Source organism: Sinohyriopsis cumingii, unplaced genomic scaffold, assembly GCF_028554795.1.
Source record: "Sinohyriopsis cumingii isolate HCF-2022 unplaced genomic scaffold, ASM2855479v2 utg000913l, whole genome shotgun sequence".
Classification (NCBI taxonomy): domain Eukaryota; kingdom Metazoa; phylum Mollusca; class Bivalvia; order Unionida; family Unionidae; genus Sinohyriopsis; species Sinohyriopsis cumingii.
The window spans coordinates 3,826,477-3,838,963 of NW_028315943.1; the positions used below are offsets into that span (position 1 = coordinate 3,826,477).

At 36.7% G+C, this 12,487-nt stretch overlaps 1 protein-coding gene across 1 annotated transcript in view; it reads right to left on the reverse strand.

Moving 5' to 3' along the window:
- The window catches only part of LOC149773064 (nucleolar pre-ribosomal-associated protein 1-like), a 103,496-nt gene that overhangs the window by 34,173 nt on the left and 56,836 nt on the right, over nt 1-12,487 (reverse strand). The window contains exons 18-20 of the mRNA XM_089946857.1: nt 7,893-8,096; nt 6,329-7,268; nt 1,737-1,874 (exon numbers count right to left, since the gene is read on the reverse strand). Of these exons, the coding sequence (XP_089802983.1) occupies nt 1,737-1,874; nt 6,329-7,268; nt 7,893-8,096 (1,282 nt within the window). The remainder of the gene's footprint in view (nt 1-1,736; nt 1,875-6,328; nt 7,269-7,892; nt 8,097-12,487) is intronic.

A 12,487-nucleotide genomic window follows, 5' to 3' on the forward strand; every position in this document is an offset into this window, starting at 1 on the left:
CGAATGCCAGGCTTGCCGAGATTGCTCTAATCTCATGAGCCGTAATCTTCATGAGGCGACTCTGATCTTGTGAGACCTCAGAGTACGCTGAGCGTATAACCCACTTCAGCCATGAAGCAAGGGCTTGAGGGGTGATATCCCATTTACCAGCTTTGACCGGAAGAAAGAGGCGCTTATGTGTGTCCCGACATGCCTCTGTGCGTTTTAAATAATGCTTGAGTGCACGAACAGGATCTTGCATGATTGCTGCTCTTGACTTATCTATGGAAGAGAGCGAGCGAATGACGATTCTTTGATTGCCAATGGATGGTAACCTATTTTTGGCTACAAAGCCTGGTTGCGTCAGAAGGACCACTGAACCATCTGATCTGAACTGAAGAAAGTTCGGGTCACTGGAAAGGGCATGTAACTCACTCACTCTGCATGCTGAAGCTAAGGCTATCAAGAAACATGTTTTGTATGATAGTAGCTTTAATGAAGTGTGGGCTAAAGGTTCAAATTTGTCTGAATTGAGCCATGTTAAAACCCAGGACAGATTCCATTTTGGAAACAGGGTGAGGGATTTTGGTCAATTGAAATCAAAATTGGCTAAAAGATCTGATAGATCTTTGTTATGCCCAATATCACCTCTACCATGATGGCGGAATGTGTCTGATATCATGGAGCGGTAGCCTTTGATAGTAATTGGGGCCAACTGTTTCTCCTTGAAAAGCCAGAGAAAAAAAAGTCGGCCAGTTGAGGGATTGAGACACTCAAAGGGACGATGTTATTGATATGGCACCAGTCCCTGAAAACATGCCACGTTATCTCCGCTTTGGGCATCTCCAGAGGAATCCCCGTGGACAGCCAACCGGGGTTGTGCCACTGACGCAGGAATGATCGTATCTCGGGCGGGATCATTAAAGCTTAAAGCTGTCCTTCCGGCTCCTTCCCCAGTCGGAAAAAATTAAGGAGATCAATTGTTAAAATAATGTATACAACCTGTAGAAGAATGATTGTCCAACGCAACAAATCCAAATTTAACTTCGGATGGTCCAATTTAACGCTAAGATGGCTTGGATTGTTTGGAGGTGTAACGTACGTGTTATCCGTACAAGCGAAGCTTAAAAACTAGCGACACCTGGCGGTGTCAAGGGGAGGTAAGGGGCAAGAGTTATTGCCCTTTGGTCTATATAAGATAGACAGAAAAGACGAATTTTCGTCTTTTAGTAGGGCTGGATTCGAGCGGTAGCAGGCTTATATTCCTAACATTAATGTGATTGGGGAACGTATTTGAAGGAGAAATCTGAAAGAGTTTCAAATCAGATTACTTGTTGTAATGACAGATGATGCACAATGTATGAAAGACCATACCATAAACTCCCATTGTTTTATTACCAGGTGTGACAGGAGATGTACACTATATGAAAGACCATACCATAAACTCCCTTTGTTTTATTACCAGGTGTAACAGATGATGCACAATGTATGAAAGACCATACCATAACCTCCCTTTGCATTACTGCTAGGTGTGCTAAAAAAATGTTGACAGTTCGAGTTGATATAAGCAATTGTTTAAATCTCTTTCTGCAATACAATCAAAGCTATCAGCACATTAAATGTCAAATAATGTTTAGTTTTTCTTCTGGTTGTTAATACTGCAATCACCAAGTCCCAAAGAAAGATGTAATGATATATTGTATGTGTTAAAGATATTTAATCTTTAAAAAAATTCAAATGGAACATGTAACACTTACCCATAATTCCCAATCTGATCACATGACCAAGGAGGTGGATTAGATCTGGATTGAATTCTCTTTCTGTTGTGTTACATATCACAATAAAATCATCTTGAAAAATATTTCCAATCTTTTCCAGATGTGGCCTGCATGATCCTAAATTGAGAAAAGATTTTTGTAACAAAAAGTAAATAAATATTTGCAAGGTGCCAAGGGCCATATATCTATTCATGTGGATGGGTCAATCACTGTACATGTGACAACCATGAAGGTTCAAATCATAAGATTTAGAAAATTTTTGTCAGTTATTATTTTAAAATTAGGATTGATAACTTTATGCATGGAACAGGAAGAAAAAGAAACCCACTATAAATCTGTTCAATTATTAACTACACCCCATCAAAGTGCCATAAAAAACTAACTATAATCCTTAACCAAGGTGTGTCATACAGAAATATGGACAGACAGAAAGGAGTAACACTATATACTCCACCTAAATCATGGTAGGGCATAAAATAAAATTATTTAATTAAACGTATTTCACATTTAAATATCAGATAACAACCAACCAACCAACCAACCAAAGCAGCACAGTACATTATTTATGAGTGTAATAAAATGATCACAACTGCCCAACAGTAAAAGAACATAAGATAACTTTCTATAAAATTTCAAGATCAACCAAAGCACATGATCCTGTCTCCATTATATTCAATAGAAAGTACAGCTGTATCTATTACTTCTACTTTGGTCCTGACAGGGCATCATTTATATCATTCAAAGGTTAATAGTGTCACCTATTCCTAACTCCCATCTTTAATACTGGGCCAGAACATACTTTTGATATTTTTGTAGAAATAGAGTTTTGTAATGGGTAATAAAGTGCAGTTCTTAAAACTGAAGATTTTAAATCAGCAAGAAATGACATTATGTATGGAAAAAATGTCTTTGTCTAAATCACATCCAACAATAAAGTTAAGTGACTGTTTGGAAAAATGTGTATCTAAATCAGATGAAATAATAATGAAATACAATAGTAAACAGATTTATCATCTTGTGTTTTTTCCAAAAAAAAGGCACATAAAATAGGCGCATGATAACTGGTGCCATCAGAGTGCCATTTTCTGAATTGTCAAACATCTTCCCCAATATGCAGTTTTCATAATTAATGTCATAATTCTGCTGACTTCAACATTTGCTAATGTCTAAATATTCATTCAACACAACATCTTGTTCACATAGTGTCATGTACCTGTCATGTATTCAAATTGCCTTCACCACTATGGTACTACAAATTAATTTCTGCTTTAGGCCAAACATTCAGAATGCAGGCATTGGGCTGATCATATTGAACTAATAACCAAATAGCATAGCAATTTGAATGACTAACCAAACAGCATAGCAATCTGAATGACTACCCAAATAACATAGCAATTGGAATGAATAACTAAATAGCATAGCAATTTGAATGACTACCCAAACAGCATATTAATTTGAATGACTAACCAAAGAGTTTAGCAATTTGAATGACTACCCAAATAGCATAGCAATTTGAATGACTACCCAAATAGCATAGCAATTTGAATGAATAATCAAATAGCATAACAATTTGAATAACCAAATACCATAGCAATTTGAATGAATAACAAATAGCATAGCAATTGGAATGAATAACCAAATAGCATAGCAATTTGAATGAATAACCAAATAGCATAGCAATTTGAATGAATAACCAAATAGCATAGCAATTTGAATGAATAGTGTGGACATGGATACTGCATACCATCATGGAAATTTTGCATCTTAAATTTTTGTTTCAAATGGAAGTTTTAAAATATTGTTGACAGGGAAAAGTGGCAATGTGATATGGATAAATTACCCTAAAATGTACATGAGTAGAAGCAAACCTGTGGTCATTATTCTTTGTTTTTAAAGGTGACAGATCATCTACAAAATGTCATGAGGCCAATCAGCACCATGAATATATATCATAACAAATCAAAGGTTTGCAATCAACATTATTCAGGTTGAAGAACTAAGCTGGAAAAGACTACTGTCTACAGGCAGTGCATGATACTTGTACAGCAATGGACTGGGCAGTTCATCCATACACTATCATACTACAACATCCATATAGTATTATAACATCCATATCATATCATATTACAAGATCCATATAGTATTATATTATAACATCCATATAGTATTATAACATCCATATAGTATCATATTACAAAATCCATATTGTATTATATTATAACATCCATACAGTATTATAACATCCATATAGTACAATATTATAATATCCATATAGTATTAGAGCAGCCATATAGTATCAGATTACAACATCCATACAGTATTATATTAGATGGACTGGTCAAACTACAAGGTATAAGGAAAGAACTAAAAATGTATTAGGTATAATATGTGAACCTATAAATGAAGGGCAAAGCTTGTCAAAGGTATAAAGATAACAGAACTGTCTTTCAGTTCATCATTTTAAAGAACCACACAATGCCATCCATTGAATCTCTCAGCAGATATGCATATATGAAAAGGTTGATTGATAAAAATGTTAATAACTGACAACATCTACCTTGTACATATAAATTTCATCTCTAAGTAACAATGTAGTTTTTTAGATGGATTATTTGTTTCTATGCTAGTGAAGCATTATAAGGAGGAAGCAGAAAGTGCCATCCATAACAATGCATGGATACAAATGTGAGATACTTAAATATGTCTCTTGTGTAAAACAGAGCATAAAAGCCTACTGAATAACATGCCATCTTTAGGTCATTATCATCACATCTAAAGCAGAATCTGAGTACAGAGGTTGTCTGAGGACTTTTTACAAAGGTTTCTAGAAAACATCTAAGGGATTTCTATAAAAACCATCTATGGGGACTTTCTATAAAGGCCATTAAAAGGGCCTTCTAAAAGGGCCAGCTAAGTTACTTTCTATAAACGCTGTCTGAGGAACTTTCCTTTTAAAGTCCATCCAAGGAACTTTCCATAAAGGTCATCCAAGGAACTTTCCTTTAAAAGATCATCCAAGGAACTTTCCTTTTAAAGGCCATCCAAGGAACTTTCCATAAAGGCCATCCAAGGAACTTTCCATAAAGACCATCCAAGGAACTTTCCTTTTAAAGGCCATCCAAGGCACTTTCCTTTTAAAGGCCATCCAAGGAACTTTCCATAAAGGTTATCCAAGGAACTTTCCATAAAAGCCATCCAAGGAACTTTCCATAAAGGCCATCCAAGGCACTTTCCATAATGGCCATCCAAGGCACTTTCCTTTTAAAGGCCATCCAAGGAACTTTCCATAAAGGCCATTCAAGGCACTTTCCTTTTAAAGGCCATCCAAGGAACTTTCCTTTCAAAGCCATCCAATGGACTTTCTCTACAGACCATCCAAGGAACTTTCCTTTTAAAGTCCATCCAAGGAACATTCCTTTGAAGATCATCCAAGGGACTTTCTATAAAGACCATCCAAGGGACTTTCCATAAGGCCATCCAAGGAACTTTCCATAAAGACCACCCAAGGGACTTTCCATAAAGGCCATCCAAGGAACTTTCCTTTTAAAGGCCATCCAAGGCACTTTCCTTTTAAAGGCCATCCAAGGAACTTTCCATAAAAGTTATCCAAGGAACTTTCCATAAAAGCCATCCAAGGAACTTTCCATATAGGCCATCCAAGGCACTTTCCATAATGGCCATCCAAGGCACTTTCCTTTTAAAGGCCATCCAAGGAACTTTCCATAAAGGCCATCCAAGGCACTTTCCTTTTAAAGGCCATCCAAGGAACTTTCCTTTCAAAGCCATCCAATGGACTTTCTCTACAGACCATCCAAGGAACTTTCCTTTTAAAGTCCATCCAAGGAACATTCCTTGAAGATCATCCAAGGGACTTTCTATAAAGACCAATTAAGGGACTTTCCATAAGGCCATCCAAGGAACTTTCCATAAAGGCCACCCAAGGGACATTCCATAAAGGCCATCCAAGGAACATTCCATAATGGCCATCCAAGGCACTTTCCTTTTAAAGGCCATCCAAGGAACTTTCCTTTTAAAGCCATCCAATGGATTTTCTATACAGACCATCCAAGGAACTTTCCTTTTAAAGTCCATCCAAGGAACATTCCTTTGAAGATCATCCAAGGGACTTTCTATAAAGACCATCCAAGGGACTTTCCATAAGGCCATCCAAGGAACTTTCCATAAAGACCACCCAAGGGACTTTCCATAAAGGCCATCCAAGGAACTTTCCATAATGGCCATCCAAGGAACTTTCTATAAAGGCCATCCAAGGAACTTTCAATTTAAAAGCCATCCAAGGGACTTTATATAAAGGCCATCAAATGAGCATTATAAAAGGGGCATCTAAGCGACTTTCTAAAAAGGCATCTAAGGAACCTTTTGTATAATGATAGTTTCTGTACAGAGGCTACCACAATTGTAGGTTTTTGATTTTATCAAGCTTCAGCCTAATCAAAGAAAAGCTGTATGTGCAGTTGTTCAAACAAGATTTTATAATAGATAAAAATCAATGAATGAATGCCTGAAGGACATGAAAAGGGTAGAAGGAAAAAAATAGCCCTTACACTTACCTTCACTTTTGATTTGGCTTGCAGTGACCTTACAGTAGGTACTGAACAAGGGCAAATAACTCTCCTTGAATTGCAACGCTTTTGTTGTAGATAGAAACTCTTCAAAAGTGTGCCTCAATACACAAGAATGAGAAATCAAGATCTCTGCAATATGAATTACCTCCTTCGATGGTTGCTTGATCAAGTCCTGTAAAATTTTGCTGCTACAGCCAAAAGCAAGGTGTGCCTGATGTGATAGAAAATCTGTGATTGATTTTAACAATGTTTCCTCCTTGGAATTTAATGCAATTCTTATTAGTTTATCAACCTTCTCTGGAGTAATTCTGATAACACTCTGGACTGCACTGGTGGCAAGATTAGAAAGTAGCTGACACAGCAATTTCACGCCAACCTGGTTCTCAGATGATGAGAAATGTCTCAAAGGCAGAGAAAGACACTCCATCAGAACATGAACTGTTTGGTCAACTTCAATATTTTTTGATAAATGTAAAAGGCAACCAAAGAGGACAGTTACTGTTTCTCCCAATATTGTTCCCACATCATCCTTGAATCTTTTAAAACAGGAAAACACCTTGTTTCTGTAAAACTGCAGCACAGGTTTCAGTTCTTCAGTAGACAGAGTGCAGGACAAGCACAAATATTCACTGATGTATGAGCTAGTAATTTCAGCTATTCTAGATTTATGTTTCATGTTTTCATCTGAGATGTGAGAGAGAAACCACTTTTTGATAGAAGGATGGTCAAGTATAATTTGAAGAAGGCTTTCCAATATGTTTCCTTGTGACTCCACAAGCAGTGCAAGGAGGGAAAATTCATTATCTTCTTCATCCTCCTGATGATTTCTGGTAGTCTGGTTCACATTCTTATTCACACCATCTATTATTTCCTTCAGTAGAGTAAACAAGAGTGACAGTCTCTCTTCTCTGCTCTTTGATGTGACCTACAAGAAAATGTCTATAACTATGACTTGATTATTGTTTGTGGTACCATGGTGAATTTTTTAACTTTTCATAATTATATTTTTTGTCATGTCTTAAATTTCTCAGTGTGCCTCAGATGGGAGAGGATTCCTGTTTTTTTAACAGACAGATCACTTGTCATTATGTCTTCCTAGTCAGAAAAGTACTTTTAACCCAAAACCCAACATATACACAACAGGCAAGGAGCAATGGTAAAATAATGGAATTTTAGAATCAAACAAATGTGTAACCGAGCTTCCTTCTCATCCTGCAAAAAGGTGAAAACAAAAAGATAATGAAATATGCAAATATTGAAATGCACTACTTCTATTAAGATTTGATTTTGCTTTTTTTTAATAGTAATTCTCTTCACCAATAATTGTTTAATGGCACCTGAAAATAATAGTTTCCGTATCAATGTGACACATTTCTTCATCAATTTAAATTGACACCTACACACAGCTTGAAGCAAGCTATTTTCAGAGTAGACCAGTAATTTTTTATTTTGTTAATTTTTTTATAAAAATTGCTATTTGTTTCAACAGTTCTGAAGTTTCTTAAAGTTAATTCTGAGCACTGTTGAAATCATTTATAGTCACGTTTACCCGTTGATGATCTAGTATTGTCCACATGTACAGCAGAACAGACTTTGCTGCAGTGGATGAATTTTCTGGATTACAGGCTGAATACTCTTCTTTCAATGCTTTAATCAGTGTCTGGTCCGTAGACTTTTTTTTACCAGCATGTAGAGCCATTAGCTGGTACTGGAACTTGCTGACAAAACCTTCCAGCTTCTTTATCTTGACTGCCTGTTGTACAAAAATGTAAATGAATCTAGTTACAGAATACGAATACAATGTTATGTCATATTACCATCACAAGACAATGTTATGTCATATTACCATCACACGACAATGTTATGTCATATTACTGTCAAATGCTGATGTTATGTCATATTACCATCAAATGCCAATGTTATGTCATACTATCATCAAATGCCAATGTTATGTCATACTACAATCACATGCAGATGTTATGTCATATTACCATCATATGCTGATGTTATATCATATTACAATCACATGCTGATGTTTTGCCATATAACCATCACATGCCAATGTTGTTAAATTACCATCACTTGTTAAATTACCATCACATACCAATGTTATGTCATGTTACCAACATATGTTGATGTTATATCATATTATATTCATATGCTGATGTTATGTCATATTATCATTACATGCCAGTGTTATATCATATTACCATCCATGCCTATATTATTTTGAATTACCATCACATGCTGATGTTATCTCATATTAGAATAACATGCTGATGTTATATCATACTACAATCACATGCCAATGTTGTCATATTACCATCACATGTTTATGTTATGTTAAATTACCATCACATACTGATGTTACATCATATCAACATGACATGTTGATCTTATGTTAAATTACCACCATATGCCGATGTTATGTCATATTAACATCACATGCCGATGTAATGTCATATTACTGTATCAAGCCGATGTTAGGTCATGTTACCGTCACATGCCGATGTTAGGTCATATAATCATCACACGCTAATCTTAGGTCATAGTATCGTCACATGCTGATGTCGAGTTATACTACAATCACATGCCTAATATTGCACCATATTACCCTCACATGCATGATACTACAGATTCCCTAATTTTCATGGGGTAGCAATTTTCTTGCTGTTGCTCCAAACCATGAATTTAAAGACACAGTGAAATATTAGCCACACATGATAAAGTAGCACCACCATCCCCACACAACATTTTCTTACCATATTTCATTTCTGGAGATCACAAAGCTACTCAATAAATCCACATCATTTCTGGTAATAAAAATTACCTTTTACATGCATTTGTTTTATTTTAACCTCTTCTTAGAAAAAAGAATTATAATTCATTTTATAGTGCTTCAATGCACATGTATGTATACAGTATCTGGTATAGTATTTGCACACCCTCGTGCATGTTTGAACACCCTTAGTAATTTTAAAATAAAAGGCATCTGGGATATAAAAAATGAGCACAACTTAGTTATTGCCTTCTAGGTGAGTATGTTTTCAAGCAACAGACGTGAATGTAGTTCACCGTCTTTAATAATCTCAATAATGTCATAAATTTTGGAGTTACTTCTCTTTGACCAGTGGTATCCAGGGGTACCTCCTTTTTATTTGTTAAATTTGTTTTAGAAATATTAAAACTAGACACTGCAAATATTGGATGCAGACAACACTGTTTTTACTGAAATGGACTGTTCTAGAAACAAAAAGCACAGTGAGCAGTCTAATTACTGCAGAGTATTGAAGCTCACACGTCACTGATTTGTGGACAAAGACAGTGAATCAAATCGTGTCGATCAAATTTGCTGGTACATACAAACATTTGTCAGGTCAATATTCCTTTAATTGTTTAATTAAACAAGGCCAGCATTCTCAAAGCTATGGATAATTAGGTGAAATCTTTCAATTTTTTTCGCAGAGCCACAATTATTATTTTCATCATGAAACATCTTGACATAAATTTTAAAGTAAAGTCTACTGGCTGAAGTTCATTTTGTACACGAGGCAGACTAAAAAAATGATACTGTTCCATTGTTTTACAATTTAGTTAGTATCTTGGCATACTGATGGTCTCAAAACACATCAAATGTTGACAATGCATACTAACTGCATTAAGCATGAGGCAGCCCATTGACATCTTGTGTTTGGTTCACATGTGGAATGATAACAGTATCTGAACCGATGGGATCTAAGTTGAATTTGACCATCCTCATCTTGTGTTTGGTTCACATGTGAAATTATAACAGTATCTGAACCGATGGGATCTAAGTTGAATTTGACCATCCTCATCTTGTGTTTGGTTCACATGTAGAATGATAACAGTATCTGAACCGATGGGATCTAAGTTGAATTTGACCATCCTTATGCCGTGTTTAATGGCATGATTGTCAGAAATTCATGGTGCAACTTTATGGAGTGTTTTAAGACAAGATGATACACATGAACTGTTCTAACCAATTACCATGGCCATGTAGGCTATCTGATGTTGAGTATAAGTTATTGATCTTGACATGTGTTGGATTTGTACTCTTACTGATATTAGTACTATTTTATACATTGAAAAGACTGCCATATGTTGTCAGCACAGTTCTATTCTTTATTTGTTGTACTTCCAGAGGTTAATCCACAAAATCAAAATACCAAAGTGGGTCATGTGAGAAAGACTGCCATAAGTTTACTGTGGATCAGTGGTTTTTCTGGGTTCTTCCTTCACCAGCTGTACCAGTTGCCATATATAGCCTTACCCCCTGCCCCCACCAAACATGTTTTTTAATGCAATAATCAGTTTCTTCAGCTAGCTGATGTGTTTGGTTATAGCATGGCTCAGAAAAAAATAAGTCATGTTTTATGGACCTGAAGCATTGTGTTATAGAGGTGTCACACTGCATACCCAAGTACAAGGCAACCTTTTCTTTGTCACTGTACATTAATATATATGAGTATAAGGTGACCTTGCCTCTATCGCTGTACACTAGTACATACCAGTGTAAAGCGACCTTTCCTAAATCATGGTACATTAATATACCCCAGTATAAGGCAACCTTTCCAGTAACACTCTATATTAATATACCACAGTATGAAGTAACCTTTCTGGTAACACTGTACTTTAATACACCTCTGTACAAGGTGACCATTCTGGTAATGTTGTACATTAACACAACCCAGTATAAGGCAACCTTTCCAGTAGCACTCTACATTAATATACCTCAGTACAAGGTGACCATTCTGATAAAACTGCACATTAATATACCTTTCTGTACAAGGTGACCATTCTGGTAACACTGTACATTAATATACCCCAGTATAAGGAAACCTTTTCAGTAGCACTCTACATTAATATACATCAGTACAAGGTGAACTTTCTGGTAACATTGTACATTAATATACCGTATTTTCCCGCATATATCCCGCAGACGCAGATAATCCGCACCCTCATATAGCCCGCGGGTTTTGGGGTTTTGTGTAAAAAATCGTTGGCATAACCCGCACCTTTGTATAACCCGCAACCATAGATTGATGAACTTTTTTGTGTATGTTCACATTGTCTACCATTACTGTTTTTAGAAGGACCGAATTCGTCAATGCTCACACGTGGATGACGAATGATACTACAACTACTACATTTTCACTCACCCGCCCAACATGCAAATTTGTATTTACGCTATCAAGTCAGTCGGCCCTGGTCCATATTCATCCCTCTGCATCAGTTCAAGTTAGTCACCCTGCCTCCACTATATTCCGGCCGGCAGCCGGCAGATTTGAATTTTGAAGCCAGGTACTTGTGAGCTGGATATGCAATGGTGTGAGGTCCTGAGGCTGAATGCCACAATTGTCAATTTCGAATGTAGCTCGCATGACGTCAATTAACTACCAGTATTCAGGCTCGGTACACAATGCTTGTGCGCGTAGGATGTCTATAGGGGCTGTGCCTCAACTACAGGCTACATAAACGCGGACATTTCTAAATAATCTTGTATTCTTTTTAATTGTAGATTCGAGTTTAAATAATTTCTTTCTGTTTAATTTAAAAAATGCCGAAACGAAAGTCTTACACAGCTGACTTCAAGCTAACTGCCATTGCGTATGCTGAAGTGCATGGCAATAGAGCCACAGGCAGAAAATTTGATATTGATGAGAGTGTAATCCGAGGTTGGAGAAAAGAAAAAGGAACGTTGGAGAAGATGAATCCACGAAAACGTGCTCGTCGCGGACCTAAAGCAAAATGGCCTCACCTTGAAGCTGACCTGAAGCAGTGGATCGTGGCCCAGCGGGAAAACAACCGATCAGTCTCGACAGTTGCCATCAAACTGAAGGCCAAACTCATGGCGGCAGAGAAGCACATTGATGATTTTAAAGGAGGAGTGCACTGGGTATATAAATTTATGAAGAGGAACCAATTGTCAGTCAGAACACAAACGACCGTCGGCCAATGTCTACCCGAGAATTGGAAGAAGAAGATGGATGATTTTCGTGAATTCGTCGCCAGGGAAATTCAGAAGCTTGACCTTCCCCATTCTGCCATTATTAATATGGATGAAGTACATCTAAAAAATTTGTGATATAGCCCGCACCCTTATATAACCCGCACCCCCCCTGC